At 67.2% G+C, this 19088-nt stretch overlaps 2 protein-coding genes across 2 annotated transcripts; one reads left to right on the top strand and one right to left on the bottom strand.

Moving 5' to 3' along the window:
• Positions 1 to 8: 8 nt before the first annotated feature.
• Positions 9 to 13444, bottom strand: LOC147645413 (nck-associated protein 1-like; the record flags this gene model as incomplete). Its single annotated transcript, XM_086874638.1, has 19 exons — positions 12962 to 13444; positions 12276 to 12386; positions 11647 to 11739; positions 11493 to 11549; positions 11280 to 11422; positions 10589 to 10679; positions 10360 to 10497; positions 9645 to 9693; positions 8612 to 8765; positions 7910 to 7966; positions 6488 to 6584; positions 5438 to 5547; positions 4524 to 4656; positions 3565 to 3646; positions 3089 to 3147; positions 2395 to 2540; positions 1135 to 1267; positions 940 to 1059; positions 9 to 86 (listed from the first exon to the last, which is right to left on the bottom strand). Coding segments are annotated over exons 1-19 (1953 nt in total), but the record flags the coding sequence as incomplete, so codon positions are not given.
• Positions 13445 to 14372: 928 nt separating this feature from the next.
• On the top strand, positions 14373 to 18622 carry LOC147645412 (gametocyte-specific factor 1-like). Its single transcript, XM_086874639.1, has 5 exons — positions 14373 to 15420; positions 16468 to 16594; positions 17676 to 17756; positions 17870 to 17951; positions 18394 to 18622. The coding sequence occupies exons 1-5, from the start codon at positions 15328 to 15330 to the stop codon at positions 18620 to 18622; spliced, it is 612 nt and encodes a 203-aa protein (XP_086730765.1). The 5' UTR covers positions 14373 to 15327.
• The last annotated feature ends 466 nt before the right edge of the window (positions 18623 to 19088 follow it).

Below are 19088 nucleotides of genomic sequence, written 5' to 3'. Positions count from 1 at the left end.
CTGGGGTCCCCCTTGCGGGGCGGCTGCTTCGGGCTCTTCTTGCCGCGGGCTCTGCTGATGGTGGCCGCGCAGTGCTTGGGCAGCAGCTGCGGGGTGGGGACAGGCTCGTGGGGACATGGGGACACCCGAACGGGGCCACCAGGACCTCAGCCAGGCCACCATCCCCCAGGGCTGGCTCGGGGGACGCCCTGCCAGGTTTTGTCCCCATGGAGAAACGTCCTTGTCCCCAGGGTTCAGTGGGGACAGAGAGGCCATGGAGACCCCAAATGTCCTGGAGACCCCAAAGGTTCTGGAGACCCCTGGGGCCACCAAGACCCCAAAGGTCCTGGAGACCCCAAAGGCCACCAAGCCCCCAAAGGCCACCGAGCCCCCAGAGGTCTGGAGACCCCAAAGATCACTGAGCCCCCAGAGGTTCTGGAGACCCTTGGGGCCACCAAGATCCCAAAGGTCCTGGAGACCCCAAATGTCCTGGAGACCCCAAAGGTCCTGGAGACCCCAAAGGTTCTGGAGACCCCAAAGGTCCTGAAGACCCCAAAGGTCCTGGAGACCCCAAAGGGTCCTGGAGACCCCGAAGGCCACCAAGACCCCAAAGGTCCTGGAGACCCCAAAGCCCCCAGAGGTTCTGGAGACCCCAACAACCACCAAGAGCCCAAAGGTCATGGAGACCCCAAAGGCCACCAAGACCCCAAAGCCCCCAGAGGTTCTGGAGACCCCAACAACCACCAAGACCCCAAAGGTCCTGGAGACCCCAAAGGCCACCAAGACCCCAAAGGTCCTGGAGACCCCAAAGCCCCAGAGGTTCTGGAAACCCAACAACCACCAAGACCCCAAATATCCTGAACGCCCCAAAAGTGACCGATCCATCTGAATGTCCCAAACCCTCCCCAACCCTCCCTGGGGTCCCCCTGAAGGTCCCGGAGCCCCCCCAGCCCCCGTCACCTGCTGGCTGAGGTTGTGGTGCTCGGCGCAGGCGTCCAGCACGCAGCCGCTGCCCACCGCCCCCAGCTCCTCCAGGAACCTGTGGCAGAGCCCCAGCGCCGCCGCCTCCAGCTGGGGGTGCTGCCGGGGGGGGACCCCTCAGAGCCGGGGACGGCGCTGGGGGACCCCCAGGACCCCCCCCGGGGTGTCACCAACCTCCTCGGGGCACATGGGGTGAGGGCAGCGCGAGAAGTGGGCGCAGAGCAGGGGGAAGGCGATGGAGAAGCGCAGCATGGACGGCTCCTCCAGCGCCGCCGAGAACATCCGCTCCAGGGGCCGGGGGTAGAAACTGCCGGAAAAGGGGGAAATGGGGGAAAAAATGGGGGGAAAATGGGGGAAAAAGGGGGAAAAAACTGGGGAAAAGGGGGGGAAATGGGTGGGAAAATGGGGGGAAAAGGGGGGGAAAACTGGGGGGAAAAAGGGGGGGAAATGGGGGAAAAATGGGGGGGAAAATGGGGGGAAATGGGGGAAAAATGGGGGGAAAAGGGGGAAAATGGGGGGAAAACTGGGGGGAAAATGGGGGAAAATGGGGGGAAAATGGGGGAAAAGGGGGGGAAAACTGGGGGAAAATGGGGGGAAAAGGGGGGGAAAAGCGGGGGAAAACTGGGGGGAAAATGGGGGGAAATGGGGGGGAAAAGGGGGGGAAAATGGGGGGGAAATGGGGGAAAAGGGGGGGAAATGGGGGGGAAAAGGGGGGGAAATGGGGGAAAAAATGGGGGGGAAAATGGGGGGAAATGGGGGAAAAATGGGGGGGAAAAGGGGGAGAAAACTGGGGGGAAAACTGGGGGGGAAAGGGGGGAAATGGGGAAAAACTGGGGGGAAAGGGTGGGAAAAGGGGTGGGAGGGAAACTGGGGAAAAAGGTGGGAAAAGGGGGGAAAAAGGGGAAAAAAACTGGGGAAAAGGGGGGGAAATGGGTGGGAAAAACAGAGGAAAAGGGGGGAAAAGAGGGGGGAAAAGGGGGGGAAATGGGGGGGAAATGGGGGGGAAAGGGGGGGAAAAGGGGTACGGGGTAGGAAAAGGGGAGATGGGGTGGGAAACGGGAAGGGAGAGGGGATTTGGGGTGGGAAAAGGGCAGAAAAACGGGGTACAGGGTGTGAAAAGGGGTACGGGATGGGATAAAGAGGAGATGGGGTGGGAGAAGGGAAAGAAGAGAGGGTTTGGGGTGGGAGAAGGGGGTTTGGGGTGGGAGAAGGGGGTTTGGGGTGGGAGAAGGGGGTTTGGGGTGGGAAAAGGGGGTCTGGGGTGGGAGAAGGGGGTTTGGGGTGGGAAAAGGGGGTCTGGGGTGGGAGAAGGGGGTCCGGGGTGGGAGAAGGGGGTTTGGGGTGGCAGAAGGGGGTCTGGGGTGGCAGAAGGGGTGCAGGAGAAGGGGGTCCGGGGTGGCAGAAGGGGTGCAGGAGAAGGGGCCGGGGGCTGACCAGAGGTGGGACAGGTCCGAGGTCTCGTCCAGCAGCTCCTCGGGCCGGTCCAGCAGCAGCGTGTGGAAAACCACCAGGCTCATGGCGCGCCCCACGTCAGCGTTGGACGCCAGCGGCAGCGGAGCCTTGGCCACGCTCGTGTAGGCCTGGGGACACCGCCATGGGGACAGCGGGGACATGGGGACACCGCCATGGGGACAGCGGGGACATGGGGACACCGCCATGGGGACAGCGGGGACATGGGGACACCGCGATGGGGACAGCAGGGACATGGGGACACCGCCATGGGGACAGCGGGGACATGGGGACACCGCCATGGGGACAGCGGGGACATGGGGACACCGCGATGGGGACAGCGGGGACATGGGGACACCGCCATGGGGACAGCAGGGACACGGGGGACAGCGGGGACAGGGTCAGGGACACGGGGACACAACGGGGACATGGTGGGGACGGGGTCAGGGGACATGGGGACAGGGTGGGGACAGCAGGGACAGGGACAGGACAGGGATGGGGACAGGGACAGGGATGGGGACAGGGACAGGGACAGGGACAGGGACAGGAGACAGGGACAGGGACAGGGACAGGGGACAGGGACAGGGACAGGGACAGGGACAGGGGACAGGGACAGGGACAGGGACAGGGACAGGGACAGGGACAGGGACAGGGACAGGGACAGGGACAGGGCCACCACCTGGAGCCGGAGCCAGTCCAGGCGCAGCGCAGTGAAGTCAAACTCCTCCTTGTCATCGACTGCGGGGACACGGGGACATGGGGACATGGGGACAGGGCTGGGGGGTGGCAGTGCCACCACAGGGGACCCCCTGGAGCCGCCCACCCTTCGGGGGTGCCAGCCCGGGATTGTCACAGGGGTCCCGGGACAGGGGGGGGACACCGGGCTGGGGTGGCAGTGGGGACGCGTTGAGGGGACACCCCGGGCTGGCAGGGGACAGAGGGACATGGGGACGCGTTGAGGGGACATCCCGGGCTGGCAGGGGACACTCCGGGCTGGCAGGGGACACTCCGGGCTGGCAGGGGACACTCCGGGATGGCAGGGGACACTCCGGGCTGGCAGGGGACATCCCGGGCTGGCAGGGGACACCCCGGGCTGGCAGGGGACACCCCGGGCTGGCAGGGGACACTCCGGGCTGGCAGGGGACACATCCACACCTTCCTTGGCCGAGAGAGCCGAGAGGGAACTGACGAAGGACGAGAGGATCACCGACTCCTCCTCGGGACACACCGACAGGTTCTGCGGGGACACGGCGGGCTCAGGGGACAGGGACAGCCCGGGGGGGGCTCTGGGGACAGGGACAGCTCGGAGGGGACAGGGACAGCCCGGAGGGGGCTCAGGGACAGCTCAGAGAGGGCTCAGGGGACAGGGACAGCTCGGAAGTGGCTCAGGGGACACGGCGGGCTCTGGGGACAGGGACAGCTCAGAGGGGACTCAGGGGACAGAAAGGACCTGGAGGGGACTCAGGGACAGCTCAGAGGGGACAGGGACAGCCCGGAGGGGACTCAGGGACAGGGACAGCTCAGAAGGAGCTCAGGGGACACTGCGGGCTCTGGGGACAGGGACAGCCCGGAGGGGGCTCAGGGACAGCCCGGAGGGGGCTCAGGGGACAGGGACAGCTCAGAAGGGGCTCAGGGGACACGGCGGGCTCAGGGGACAGGGACAGCCCGGAGGGGACTCAGGGACAGAAAGGACCTGGAGGGGACTCAGGGACAGCTCAGAGGGGGCTCAGGGGACAGGGACAGTTCAGAGGGGACAGGGACAGCCCGGAGGGGACTCAGGGACAGAAAGGACCTGGAGGGGACTCAGGGACAGCTCAGAGGGGACTCGGGGACAGCCCGGAGGGGGCTCAGGGACAGGGACAGCTCAGAAGGAGCTCAGGGGACACGGCGGGCTCAGGGGACAGGGACAGCCCGGAGGGGACTCAGGGACAGCCCGGAGGGGACTCAGGGGACACGGCGGGCTCAGGGGACAGGGACAGCCCGGAGGGGACTCAGGGACAGCCCGGAGGGGGCTCAGGGGACAGGGACAGCCCGGAGGAGGCTCAGGGACAGCCCGGAGGGGACTCAGGGGACACGGCGGGCTCTGGGGACAGTGCCACCCCCCCAGGACACACCTGGATGACGTCGCTGAGCACGAGCGCGTCGAAGCGGGCCAGGTAGTGGCGGTGGTAGCGGCGCAGGAGCCGCAGGTGCCGCCGCAGCAGCGCCCGCAGCTGCTCCAGCACGAACAGCAGCTCCGCCAGGCGGCTGCGGGGGGGCGTCAGACACCCCCAGAGACCCCCCGCCCAAAAAAACCCTGCCCTGGAACCCCCAAACGGGGACCCCGGGGACCCCGGAATGGGGACAGGACCCAGGAACCCACTGTGGGGACAACGGGGACCCCGAAATGGGGACAGGACCCAGGAACCCACTGTGGGGACAACGGGGACCCCGGAATGGGGACAGGACCCAGGAACCCACTGTGGGGACAGCAGAGACCCCGAACTGGGGACAACGGGGACCCCGAAATGGGGACAACGGGGACCCCGAAATGGGGAGAGCAGGGACCCCGAAATGGGGACAGCAGAGACCCCGAAATGGGGACAACGGGGACCCCGAAATGGGGACAGCAGAGACCCCAAAACAGAGACAGCAGGGACCCCGAAATGGGAACCCCAAGGACCCCGAAATGGGGACCCCAGGGACCCCAAAATGGGGACCCCGGGGACCCCAAAATAGGGAGAGCAGGGACCCCAAAATGGGGACAGGACCCAGGAACCGACTGTGGGGACAACAGGGACCCCAAAAAGGGGAGAGCAGAGACCCCAAAATAGGGAGAGCAGGGACCCCGAAATGGGGACAACGGGAACCCCAAAATAGGGACCCCAGGGACCCCAAAATGGGGACAACGGGGACCCCGAAATGGGGACAGGAACCCACTGTGGGGACAACGGGGACCCCAAAGTGGGGACCCCAAGGACCCCAAAGTGGGGACTGGAGCCCCCTGCGGGGACCGAGGGACCCGCGGGTGTCCCCTCCCTGTCCCCACCTGTCCGTGAAGTCCTCGGGGCTCTTGGTCTTGGTGACGTGCTCGGCGTGTCGCGACAGCCAGCTCACCTCGTCGCGACACAGCGACAGCGCCACGAACACCAGCAGGGCCTGGGGGGGGCGAGGGCGGCGGGGGGAGCTCGGGGACCCCCCCGGATCCACCGGGAAGGACCCGGAACGCACCCCCGAACCCCAAATCTGAACCCCGAACCCCAAACTCTGCATCCCAAACCCCGAACCCACCCCCGAACCCCAAATCCCGCACCCCAAACCCCGAACCCCTCCCCGAACCGCAAATCTGCACCCCGAACCCACCCCCGAACCCCAAACCCCGAATCTCCCAAAATCCCACTAAAATCTCACAAACGCCCCCCAAAATCTCCCCCCAAAAACTCCCAAATCCCACAAAAAACTCCCCCCAGAATATCCCAAACCCCCCCCAAACCCCCCCCAAACCGCCCCAAAACCCCCCCAAACCCCCCCAAACCCCCCCAAACCGCCCCAAAACCCCCCAAACCACCCCAAACCCCCCCAAACCGCCCCAAACCCCCCCAAACCTCCCCAACCCCCCCCCCAAACCCCCCCAAACCCCCCCAAACCCCCCCCAAACCCCCCCAAACCGCCCCAAAACCCCCCCAAACCACCCCAAACCCCCCCAAACCGCCCCAAACCCCCCCAAACCTCCCCAAACCCCCCCCAAACCCCCCCAAACCGCCCCAAACCGCCCCAAACCCCCCAAACCGCCCCAAACCCCCCCAACCCCCCCCAAACCGCCCCAAATTCCCCCAAAACCCCCAAACCGCCCCAAACCCCCCCAACCCCCCCCAAACCGCCCCAAATTCCCCCAAAACCCCCAAAATGTCCCGAATCCCCCCAAACCCCCCCAAACCCCCCAAACCCCCCCAAAACCCCCCAAAGCCCCCCAAATCCCCCAAACCCCCAAATGTCCCGAATCCCCCCAAACCGCCCCAAAACCCCCCAAACCCCCCCAAAACCCCCCAAAGCCCCCCAAACCGCCCCAAACCCCCCAAATGTCCCGAATCCCCCTCACTTTGGGTCCGAGCAGCCCGGGCTGATCCTCCAGCAGCGCCGCGAGCTCCCGCACGGCCCCGCGCAGGAACGAGCGGCGGCCCCGGTGCAGCCCCGGGCTGGGGGGGTCGGAGAGGTTTGGGGGGGTCCCGGGGGTCCCCGGGGCCGTGGGGGACAAGGGGGGACAGGAGGGGACAAAGGGGGGGACAAGGGGAGGGGGCAGTGGTTGCGGGCGGTGACTCGATGCGGGAGGGTTGAGGGGATTTTGGGGGGTCGTGGGGGGTTTGGGGGGGTCCCCGGGGGTCGTGGGGGTCGCGGGGGGTCGTGGAGAACACGGGGGGCACAATTAGGGGGGCAAAGGGGGGGACAAGGAGGGGACAAGGGGGGGACAAGGGGAGGGGGCAGTGGTCGCGGGCAGTGACTCCATGCGGGAGGGTTGAGGGGATTTTGGGGGGGTCGTGGGAGGTTTGGGGGGGTCCCCGGGGGTCCCCGAGGGTCCATGGGGTCGCGGGGGGTCGTGGGGAACAAGGGGAGGGACAAGGGGGGGACAGGAGGGGACAAGGAGGGGACAAGGGGAGGGGGCAGTGGTTGCGGGCAGTGACTCGATGCGGGAGGGTTGAGGGGATTTTGGGGGGGCGTGGGGGGTTTGGGGGGGTCCCCGGGGGTCGTGGGGGTCGTGGAGAACACGGGGGGCACAATTGGGGGGGCAAAGGGGGAGACAAGGAGGGGACAAAGGGGGGGACAAGGGGAGGGGGCAGTGGTTGCGGGCGGTGACTCGATGCGGGAGGGTTGAGGGGATTTTGGGGGGTCGTGGGGGGTTTGGGGGGGTCCCCGGGGGTCGTGGGGGTCGTGGGGGGTCGTGGGGAACATGGGGAGGGACATGGGGAGGGACAAGGGGGGGACAGGAGGGGACAAGAGGGGGACAAGGGGGCGACAAAGGGGGGACAAGGGGAGGGGGCAGTGGTCGCGGGCAGTGACTCGATGCGGGAGGGTTGAGGGGATTTTGGGGGGGGTGTGGGGGGTGTGGGGGGTTTGGGGGGGTCCCCGGGGGTCGTGGGGGTCGTGGAGAACACGGGGGGCACAATTGGGGGACAAAGGGGGGGACAGGAGGGGACAAAGGGGGGGACAAGGGGAGGGGGCAGAACCCCAGTGGTCGCGGGCAGTGACTCCATGCGGGAGGGTTGAGGGGATTTTGGGGGGTCGTGGGAGGTTTGGGGGGGTCCCCGGGGGTCCCCGGGGTCAGGATGGGTGACAAGGGGGGGGATCAGGGTCAGGACCACCCAAGCGACCCCCCCGGCCACCCGCAGGGGACAGCGCGTGTGACAATGGGGGGGAGGGTTGTGGATGAAACCGGGACCCCCCCCCCAGGAACCCCCCCTGGTTTTGGGGGGGCTCCCAAACCCCCCGGGACCTCCCCCCAAACCCCCCCCGAGCCCCCCCAGACCTGTGAGCCACCGCGAGGTCCCGGCACTCCCGGACATCGGCCACGCGCTTCCCGAACCTGGGGAGGGGCACCTGGAGCGACCCCCGGGGCCGGGGACCCCCAAAAAACCCCGAACAGCCCCCCCGGCACCCCCAAATCCCCGAGCAGCCCCCCCGGCACCCCCAAAATCCCCCGAACAGCCCCCCCGGCACCCCCAAAATCCCCTGAAGCCCCCAGCCCCCCCCCAGCACCCCCAAAAAACCCCAAACAACCCCCCCGATGCTCCCAAAAAAACCTGAATTTCCCCCCCGGCACCCCCAAAATCCCCGAACTGCCCCCCCGGCACCCCCAAATCCCCGAGCAGCCCCCCCGGCACCCCAAAAATCCCCCGGAACAGCCCCCCCGGCACCCCCAAAATCCCGGAACTGCCCCCCCGGCACCCCCAAAAAACCCCTGAACTGCCCCCCCGGCACCCCCAAAATCCCCTGAATTTCCTCCCCAGCACCCCCAAAATCCCCCATCAGCCCCCCCGGCACCCCCAAAATGCCCCAACAGCCCCCCCGGCACCCCCAAAATCCCGGAACTGCCCCCCCGGCACCCCCAAAATCCCCTGAATTTCCCCCCCGACACCCCCAAAATCCCCGAACAGCCCCCCCGGCACCCCCAAAATCCCCGAACTGCCCCCCCGGCACCCCCAGCCCCCCCCCGGTGCCCCCTCCTCACCCCCGGAGCCCCCCCAGCAGCTCCTCGGTGACTTTGTGCACGGCGATGGCCTCGTCGCGCACCAGGGTGACAAAGAGGGTCCCCTGCAGGGCCTGGCGCCACAGCTCCTGGCACGGGGGGGCGGCCAGAGCCCCCGGGCACACCAGGAACCCCACTGGGGGGACAGCCCCCCGTCAGGGACCCCAAAACGGGGACATGGCCCAGGGACCCCACTGGGGGGACAGCCCCCCGTCAGGGACCCCAAAACGGGGACATGGCCCAGGGACCCCACTGCGGGGACAGCCCCCGTCAGGGACCCCAAAACGGGGACATGGCCCAGGGACCCCACTGGGGGGACAACAGGGACCCCAAAACGGGGACCCACAGTTGGGGACACTGGCCATAGAGGGCTGGGGACACTGCCCATAGAGGGTTGGGGACACTGCCCATAGAGGGTTGGGGACACTGCCCATAGAGGGTTGGGGACACTGCTCAGGAGGGTTGGGGACACTGCCCAGGAAGGGTTGGGGACACTGCCCATAGAGGGTTGGGGACACTGCTCAGGAGGGTTGGGGACACTGCCCATAGAGGGTTGGGGACACTGGCCAGGAGGGGTTGGGGACACTGCCCATAGAGGGTTGGGGACACTGGCCAGGAGGGGTTGGGGACACTGCCCATAGAGGGTTGGGGACACTGCCCATAGAGGGTTGGGGACACTGGCCAGGAAGGGTTGGGGACACTGGCCAGGAGGGGTTGGGGACACTGCCCATAGAGGGTTGGGGACACTGGCCAGGAAGGGTTGGGGACACTGCTCAGGAGGGTTGGGGACACTGCTCAGGAGGGTTGGGGACACTGGCCAGGAGGGGTTGGGGACACTGCCCATAGAGGGTTGGGGACACTGCTCAGGAGGGTTGGGGACACTGCTCAGGAAGGTTGGGGACACTGCCCATAGAGGGTTGGGGACACTGCTCAGGAGGGTTGGGGACACTGCTCAGGAGGGTTGGGGACACTGGCCAGGAGCCGTTGGGGACCCCGGGGCGGTGGCAGCACTCACGGATGATCCAGCGCTCCATCACCTCCAGGGACAGGTACTCACAGGCCATCTGGGGACAGCAGTGTCACCCACCAGGTCACTGTCCCCTGACCCCCCCAGTGCCTGCGTGTCCATGTCACCATCCCCAGTGCCTGTGGGACACCGTCCCTGTGTCCCCGTGTCCCCGTGTCCCCTGTGTCCCTGTGTCCCCGTGTCCCTGTGTCCCCGTGTCCCCTGTGTCCCCGTGTCCCTGTGTCCCCGTGTCCCCATGTCCCCACACCCATGTCCCCGTGTCACTCACGCTGTCACACGTGGCCGGGCTCAGCATGTCCCCAGCATGTCCCCATGTCCCCAGCATGTCCCCATGTCCCCATGTCCCCACACCCATGTCCTCGTGTCACTCACGCTGTCACACGTGGCCGGGCTCAGCATGTCCCCAGCATGTCCCCATGTCCCCAGCATGTCCCCATGTCCCCATGTCCCCATGTCACTCACGCTGTCACACGTGGCCGGGCTCAGCATGCCCCCATGTCCCCATGTCCCCATGTCCCCACAGCGATGTCCCCGTGTCACTCACGCTGTCACACGTGGCAGGGCTCAGCATGTCCCCAGCATGTCCCCATGTCCCCAGCATGTCCCCATGTCCCCGTGTCACTCACGCTGTCACACGTGGCCGGGCTCAGCATGTCCCCAGCATGTCCCCATGTCCCCACAGCGATGTCCCCGTGTCACTCACGCTGTCACACGTGGCCGGGCTCAGCATGTCCCCAGCAGGTCCCAGCAGGCTCAGGAGCTGCTCCTGTCGCCAGAGCTCCGCGTTCCGGCAGCGCCGCTCGAACGGGACCCGCAGTGACAGCAGCGCCTGGCTCAGGGTCTGCCACGGGGACATCGGTGTGGGGACACCGGCCCCGGTGTCACCAGGGACCCCCGAGCCACCCCGGTGTCACCAGGGACCCCCGACCCACCTTGGTGTGGGGCCCGAACTCCTCGGGCAGTTTCTTGAGGGGGTGCTCGTACTCCAGCACCATCTGCGCCAGGCGGGCAAAGCCGGGCTCGCTGCGGGGACACGGCGTTGGGGACACGCTGGGGACAGCCCCGGAGCCAGCCCCGGCGTTGGGGACACGCTGGGGACAGCCCCGGAGCCAGCCCCGGCGTTGGGGACACGTTGGGGACAGCCTCGGAGCCAGCCCCGGCGTTGGGGACACCTTGGGGACAGCCCCGGAGCCAGCCCCGGCGTTGGGGACACGTTGGGGACAGCCTCGGAGCCAGCCCCGGCGTTGGGGACACATTGAGGACAGCCCCAGAGCCAGCCCCGGCGTTGGGGACACGTTGGGGACACCCCCGGGGCTGGCTCCGATGCTGGGGACACCTTGGGGACAGCCTGGGGACAGCCCCTAAGCTGGTTCCAACAAAAGGGGCGCGGCGCTGGGGACACGGGGAGGGGACAGCCCGGGGACACCTTGGGGACACCTTGGGGACACCTTGGGGACAGCCTGGGAACAGCCTGGGAACACCTTGGGGACACCTTGAGGACACCTTGAGGACACCTTGGGGACACCTTGGGGACAGCCTGGGGACACCTTGAGGACACCTTGGGGACACCTTGAGGACACCTTGGGGACACCTTGGGGACAGCCTGGGGACAGTCGGTGGCACCTGGCGCCGTGGCACATCTGGTGCGCGCAGTGGTAGAGCCCCAGCAGCAGCCGCCGCTCCTCGGTGCGCGCCAGCAGCAGCACGAGTGACACGTAGGTGACAACCAGGTCCAGGTAGGCCTTGGTGAGCTCGTGGTTGAGGCGCTGGCAGGGAGGGGACAGCGGTGAGGACACGGGGACACGGGGGATGTCCCCGAGGGGTGGTGGCACTCACGATGTCCAGGAAGCACTGGCTGGCGTCCATGGTGTTGAGCAGCTCGTAGACGTGGTCCTGGTGGCCAGGGGACAGCCGCGTGTCACCGCGGTGGCACTGCGGTGTCACCACCACCCCCCCCGCCCCGGGGATGTCCCCTCTGTCCCCAGCTCACCCGGAACTCCAGCAGGTCCAGGAAGGTGTGGTAGAACGGTGCCAGCACCCGCGAGATGTCACCTTTGTCCCTGTGCACCGGACCCAGGTGCTGCTGCAGGGGGGACAGCGGTGACAGCGGAGTGGGTGACACCAGGGGACACAGAGGGGACACGGGGGGGGACACTGGAGGACATGGAGGGGACATGGGGGGACACGGAGACACAGGGGTGGGGACACGGGGGTGGGGACAGTGGGGACACAGATGGGGACACAGGGGTAGGGTGGGGACACGGGGGTGGGGACAGTGGGGACACAGGGGTGAGGAGACAGGGGTGGGGACACAGGGGACATGGGGACACAGATGGGGATACAGGGACAGTGGGGACATGGGTGGGGACACAGGGGTGGGGACACGGGGACAGTGGGGACACAGGGACACGGGGACAGTGAGGACAGATGGGGACACAGGGGTGAGGAGACAGGGGTGGGGACACGGGGACAGTGGGCACACAGGGGTGGGGACAGTGAGGACACGGATGGAGACACGGGGACATGGGGACAGTGAGGACATGGGGACACAGATGGGGACACAGGGACAGTGGGGACACGGGTGGGGACACGGGTGGGGACACGGGGACAGCGTCTCACGGTGCTGCTCCGCACGTCCAGCTGCGGGAATTTCTTCTGGATGAACTTGGCCGAGGCCTCCATGGCCTTGTCCCCGAGGAAGGGCGGCCGCGTGCGGGGGTCCGAGCACGTCTGGGGGGACCCCCGGGCTCAGAACCCCCCGAAATGATCCCAAAAATGATCCCCAAACCCTCCCCCACACCTGAGCCCCCCTCCCGGGCTGGACCCCCCCAAAACCCACCCTAACCCCCAAAACTCCCCCTAAAGCTCCTCCTGGGCCGTTCCCCCTCCCCAAATCCCCCCAAATCCCCCCAAAACCCACCCTAACCCAACCCTAACCCCCAAAACTGCCCCTAAAACTCCTCCTGGGCCGTTCCCCCTCCCCAAATCCCCCCAAAACCCACCCTAACCCCCAAAACTGACCCTAAAACTCCTCCTGGGCTGTTCCTCCTCCCCAAATCCCCCCAAATCCCCCCAAAACCCACCCTAACCCAACCCTAGCCCCCAGAACTGCCCCTAAAACTCCTCCTGGGCCGTTCCCCCTCCCCAAACCCCCCAAAACCCACCCTAACCCCCAAAACTGCCCCTAAAGCTCCTCCTGGGCCGTTCCCCCTCCCCAAACCCCCCAAACCCCCCCTGTCCCTCTGTCCCCTCTGGCCGGGGGATGTTGGGGACCCCCGGGGGTCCCCCCAGGACCCTCCCCACACCTTTTTGAGGTGGTAGACGCGCACCAGGACCCCCCGGCCCCGCTCGTTGAGCAGCGTCAGCTTCTCGGCCACTTTGTCCCCGTACACCGAGGGCAGGGCCATGGTGGCACCCCCACACAGAAATGTCCCCAAAATGTCCCCAGGAGCCTCAACTTCCCCTTCCTGGGCCGGGCTCGGCTGCCTTGGGGCCACCGGGGACACGTGACGGCGCTGCCAGCACCCCGTGACACCGCGGGGAGCGGGGGACACCAGAGATGGGGACAGCAGAGGTGGCAGATGCCACCAGCCCGGGGCCCTATAGGGGTGTCAGGGCCCCTATAGAGGTGTCAGGGGCCCTATAGGGGTGTCAGGGCCCCTATAGAGGTGTCAGGGGCCCTTTAGCGGTGTCAGGGCCCTATAGCGGTGTCAGGGCCCTATAGAGGTGTCAGGGGCCCTATAGGGGTGTCAGGGCCCCTATAGAGGTGTCAGGGCCCCTTTAGGGGTGTCAGGGCCCCTATAGAGGTGTCAGGGCCCTATAGCAGTGTCAGGGCCCTGTAGGGGTGTGAGGGTCCCTATAGAGGTGTCAGGGCCCTATAGAGGTGTCAGGGGCCCTATAGAGGTGTCAGGGCCCTATAGCGGTGTCAGGGCCCTATAGGGGTGTCAGGGCCCTATAGAGGTGTCAGGGCCCCTTTAGGGGTGTCAGGACCCTATAGGGGTGTCAGGGGCCCTGTGGGGGTGTCAGGGCCCTATAGCGGTGTCAGGGCCCTATAGGGGTGTGAGGGTCCCTATAGAGGTGTCAGGGCCCTTTTAGGGGTGTCAGGGCCCTATAGCGGTGTCAGGGCCCTATAGCGGTGTCAGGGCCCTATAGGGGTGTCAGGGTCCCTTTAGGGGTGTCCAGCCCCTATAGCCCTGCCTGAACTCATCAGAACCAATTCAGGTCAATGTCACTCAGATTTATTCTCGTTTTCTCCTCTTTCTGGTTCCGTTTATCCCCAGTCGGGGATGATTTATTCACAATCGGGGCCTGTTTAACCCCAAACCGGGCCCATATAACCCAAATCCGGGTTTATTTACCCCAATCCGGGTTTATTTAGCCCAATCTGGGTTTATTTACTCTAATCTGGGTTTATTTGCCCCAATCTGGGCCTGTTTAGCCCAATCTGGGCCCATTTAGCCCAAACCAGGCCCACATAACCCAAACCTGGGCCTATTTACCCCAGTCTGGGTTTATTTACCCCAATCTGGGTTAATTTACCCCAATCTGGGTTTATTTGCCCCAATCTGGGTTAATTTACCCCAATCTGGGTTTATTTGCCCCAATCTGGGCCTACTCAGCCCAAATTTTCCCGCCACGCCGTTGCCATGACGACGGCGCCGCGGCGCCCCCCAGCGGCCCGGAGGACCGGAAGCAGCGCCCGTTGTTGCTCTAACGGCGACGCTTGCGAGGGACAGAACCGGCACCGAACCGGCACCGAACCAGGGCAGAACCGGCACCGCTGGCACCGAACCGGGACCAAACCAGCACCGCTGGGACCGCTGGGACTGAACCGGCACCGAACCGGCGCCGCTGGGACCAAACCGGCACCGAACCGGCACCGCTGGGACCGAACCGGGACCGAACCGGCACCGCTGGGACCGAACCGGGACCGAACCGGCACCGCTGGGACCGAACCGGCACCGCTGGCACCGCTGGGACCGAACCGGCACCGCTGGGACCGAACCGGGACCGAACCGGAACCGCTGGGACCGAACCGGGACCGAATCGTGACCAAACCGGGACTGGTGGGACAGAACCGGGACCGCTGAGACCGAACCGCTGCCGGTGGGACAGAAGCGGTCCCGGCCCGAACCCGGCGGTACCGGCCCGAACCCGGCGGTACCGGTCCGAACCCGGCGGTACCGATCCGAGCCCGGCGGTACCGGTCCGAACCCGGCGGTACCGATCCGAGCCCGGCGGTACCGGTCCGAACCCGGCGGTACCGATCCGAACCCGGCGGTCCCGGCCCGAACCCGGCGGTACCGGTCCGAACCCGGCGGTACCGATCCGAACCCGGCGGTACCGATCCGAGCCCGGCGGTCCCGGCCCGAACCCGGCGGTACCGATCCGAACCCGGCGGTCCCGGCCCGAACCCGGCGGTACCGATCCGAACCCGGCGGTCCCGGCCCGAACCCGGCGGTCCCGGCCCGAACCCGGCGGTACCGATCCGAGCCCGGCGGTACCGATCCGAGCCCGGCGGTCCCGGCCCGAACCCGGCGGTACCGGCCCGAACCCGGCGGTACCGATCCGAGCCCGGCGGTACCGATCCGAGCCCGGCGGTCCCGGCCCGAACCCGGCGGTACCGGCCCGAACCCGGCGGTACCGGCCCGAACCCGGCGGTACCGGTGCCATGGAGCCCGACGCGCTCGTGCAGTGCCCGTACGACCGGAGCCACCAGGTGCGCGTGTCCCGCCTGCCCTATCACCTGGTGCGGTGCCAGCAGGTGCGCGGGGACACCGGGACCGGGGGGGGGACAGGGGGGGACACCGGGACATGGGGGGGACAGGGGGGGACACCGGGACATGGGGGGGACACCGGGACATGGGGGGGACATCGGGACACGGGGGGGACAGGGGGGGACACCGGGACATGGGGGGGACATCGGGACATGGGGGGGACACCGGGACACGGGGGGGGACACCGGGGCATGGGGGACGGGGGGGGACACCGGGAACCGGGGAGGGGACATCAGGAACCGGGGGGAAGACCGGGACATGGGGGGGGGGACATCGGGACCGGGACGGGACATCGGGACATGGGGGGGACACCGGGACATGGGGGGGACATCGGGACGGGGGGGGACAGGGGGACATGGGGGGACAGAGGGACCGGGGGGACAGCGGGACAGGGGTGGGGGGCATCGGGGATGGGACACCGGGATGGGGAGGGGGGACACCGGGACACGGGGGGGACACCGGGACATGGAGGGGGGACATCGGGATGTGGAGGGGACACCGGGAACGGGGGGACATCGGGGATGGGACATCGGGATGTGGGGGGGGACATCGGGAACCGGGGGGGACACCGGGACATGGAGGGGGGACACCGGGACACGGGGGGGACATTGGGAATGGGGGGACATCGGGACACGGGGTGGGGACATCAGGATGTGGGGGACATCAGGGGTGGGACACCGGGACATGGGAGGGGACACCGGAAACGGGCGGGACCTGCCGGGGGTGTGTGGGGTCTGTGAGGGGTCCGGGTGTGTTTTGGGGTCCGGGTGTGTTTTGGGGTCTGGGTTTGTTTTGGGGTCTGGGTTTGTTTTGGGGTCTGGGTGTGTTTTGGGGTCCGGGTGGATTTTGGGGCCCAGGTGTGTTTTGGGGTCCGGGTGTGTTTTGGGGTGTGGGTGTGTTTTGGGGTCTGGGTGGGTTTTGGGGTGTGGGTGTGTTTTGGGGCCCAGGTGTGTTTTGGGGTCCGGGTGTGTTTTGGGGTCCGCAGCAGTTTGGGGTCGGGGTCTGTGGGGTCAGATTTGGGCTCCCCCCCCCAGAACAACCCGCAGGTGTCCCGCACCTTGGCCACGTGTCCCTTCAACGCGCGACACCGCGTCCCCCGCGCGCACCTGCGCAGCCACGTCACCTCCTGCCCCGACAAACTGCCGCTCGAGCTGCCCCCAGGTACCGGGCTGGCCCCGAAAGGGTCCCCAGGGGTCCCCAAAAGTGTCCCCAGGGGTCCCCAAAGGTGTCCCCAAAAGTGTCCCCAAAGGTGTCCCCAGGTGTTCCCAAAGGTGTCCCCAGGTGTCCCCAAAGGTGTCCCCAGGTGTTCCCAGGTGTTCCCAAAACTGTTCCCAAAAGTGTCCCCAGGTGTCCCCAAAGGTGTCCCCAGGTGTTCCCAAAGGTGTCCCCAAAAGTGTCCCCAAAGGTGTCCCCAGGTGTTCCCAAAGGTGTCCCCAGATGTCCCCAGGTGTCTCCAGGGTGTCCCCAGGTGTCCCTGGTTGTCCCCAGGTGTCCCCAGGTGTGTTCCAGTCTGGGCTCTAGACTGGGCTCTAGACTGGGCTCTAGGTCGGGTTCTAGACTGGGCTCTAGGTCGGGTTCTAGACTGGGCTCTAGGTCGGGTTCTAGACTGGGCTCTAGGTCGGGTTCTAGACTGGGTTCTAGACTGGGTTCTAGACTCAGTTCTAGAGCGGTTCTAGACTCGGTTCTAGACTCGGTTCTAGAGCGGTTCTAGACTCGGTTCTAGACTCGGTTCCGGATCGGGCTCTAGACTGGGCTCTAGACTGGGTTCTAGACAGGTGTCTCCAGGGGTGTCCCCAGCTGTCCCCAGCTGTCCCCAGGTGTTCCTGGCTGTCCTCAGGTGTCCCCAGGTGTCCCCAGGTGTTCCTGGCTATCCCCAGGTGTGTCCCCAGGTGTCCCCAGATGTCCCCAGGTGTGTCCCCAGCTGTCCCCAGCTGTCCCCAGGTGTTCCTGGCTGTCCCCAGGTGTGTCCCCAGGTGTTCCTGGCTGTCCCCAGCTGTCCCCAGGTGTTCCTGGCTGTCCCCAGGTGTGTCCCCAGGTGTCCCCAGATGTCCCCAGGTGTCCCCAGCTGTCCCCAGGTGTCCCCAGGTGTTCCTGGCTGTCCCCAGGTGTGTCCCCAGCTGTCCCCAGGTGTCCCCAGGTGTTCCTGGCTGTCCCCAGGTGTGTCCCCAGGTGTCCCCAGATGTCCCCAGGTGTGTCCCCAGGTGTGTCCCCAGGTGTCCCCACCGCCTCTCTGTCCCCGCAGACCCCGAGGACGCCCCCAGAGCAGCCTGGCAGCCCCCCCAGAGCTGGCAGCCCCCCCCGTGCCGGGAGGACTGGGACGCAGGTGAGGGTCCCCAGAGCCCCGCGGTGTCCCCAGGGGCTGGCACGGGTCCCTGTCGTGTCCCCACCGTGTCCCCACCGTGTCCCCACCGTGTCCCCCCCGTGTCCCCTGTGCAGAGCTGAGCGAGCTGGAGCTGGAGGAGCCCCCCCCGTTCATCCTCCAGGTCACCAAGGGGGACCTGCCCGTCCCCTGCCACAGGTGGGAGCCCTGGGGACAGGGGTGGCACCGCCGGGTGCCACTCGGGGCTGTGTCAGTGTCCCCGGGTGTCACATTGGGGGGTGTGTCAGTGTCCCCGGGTGTGTGTGAGTGTCCCCAGGTGTGTGTGAGTGTCCCCAAGTGCCACACTCAGGTGTGTGTGAGTGTCCCCAGGTGTGTCAGTGTCCCCAGGTGTCTCCCTCGGGGGTGTGTCAGTGTCCCCGGGTGTGTGTGAGTGTCCCCAGGTGTGTGTGAGTGTCCCCAAGTGCCATACTCAGGTCTGTGACTGTCCCCAGGTGTGTGTGAGTGTCCCCAGGTGTGTGTGAGTGTCCCCAGGTGTCACACTCAGGTCTGTGAGTGTCCCCAGGTGTCCCCAGGTGTGTGTGAGTGTCCCCAGGTGTCCCCACCAGGGCACCTGAACTGACCCCGCCCTTGTCGCCCCCAGCCCCGACCCCGCCACCCCCCCGGAGGGGCTGTCACCGAGGAAATCCCGGCCGGCGACAGCCACAGCCCGCCTGGGGACAGCCACAGCCCGCCTGGGGACAGCGCGAGCCCGGCCGGGGACAGCCGGGCCCCGCTTGGGGACATCGGGAGGGGCCCGGGGGGTCCCGGGGGCCGGGCGGGGGCTCGGAGCTGGGGGGGCCCCCCCGGCTTTTCCATGTTTTAATAAATAAAATCGCCACGAGCCCTCGCGGTGTCACCTCAGCCCTGGGGGGGGCGACAGGCGACACTCGGGGTGGGGACAGGGCCACCCCCGCGCGGGGGGGACGGCGGGGACCTGTGCTCCTCGCTGGGTTGGTCCTGTCACCCCCCGGTGTCCCCCCGGTGTCCCCTCGGTGTCACCTCGGTGTCACCTCTGCCATCCCCGGTGTCCTGTCACCCCCCGGTGTCCCCTCGGTGTCACCTCTGCCACCCCCTGTGTCCCCTCGGTGTCCCCCCGGTGTCACCTCTGCCACCCCCTGTGTCCTGTCCCCACCTCCGGTGTCCCCTCGGTGTCCCCCCGGTGTCCCCCCTATCACCTCCCGGTGTCCCCCCTGTCCTGTCCCCACCCCCGGTGTCCCCCGGTGTCCCCCCTGTCACCTCCCGGTGTCCCCTCGGTGTCCCCCCGGTGTCCCCCCTGTCATCCCCCGGTGTCCCCCC

This window comes from Cyanistes caeruleus, unplaced genomic scaffold, assembly GCF_971803275.1.
Source record: "Cyanistes caeruleus unplaced genomic scaffold, bCyaCae1.hap1.1 HAP1_SCAFFOLD_356, whole genome shotgun sequence".
Lineage (NCBI taxonomy): Eukaryota > Metazoa > Chordata > Aves > Passeriformes > Paridae > Cyanistes > Cyanistes caeruleus.
The sequence above is the reverse complement of the archived record's forward strand: the minus strand, read 5'-3'. Positions and strand labels throughout refer to the sequence as shown.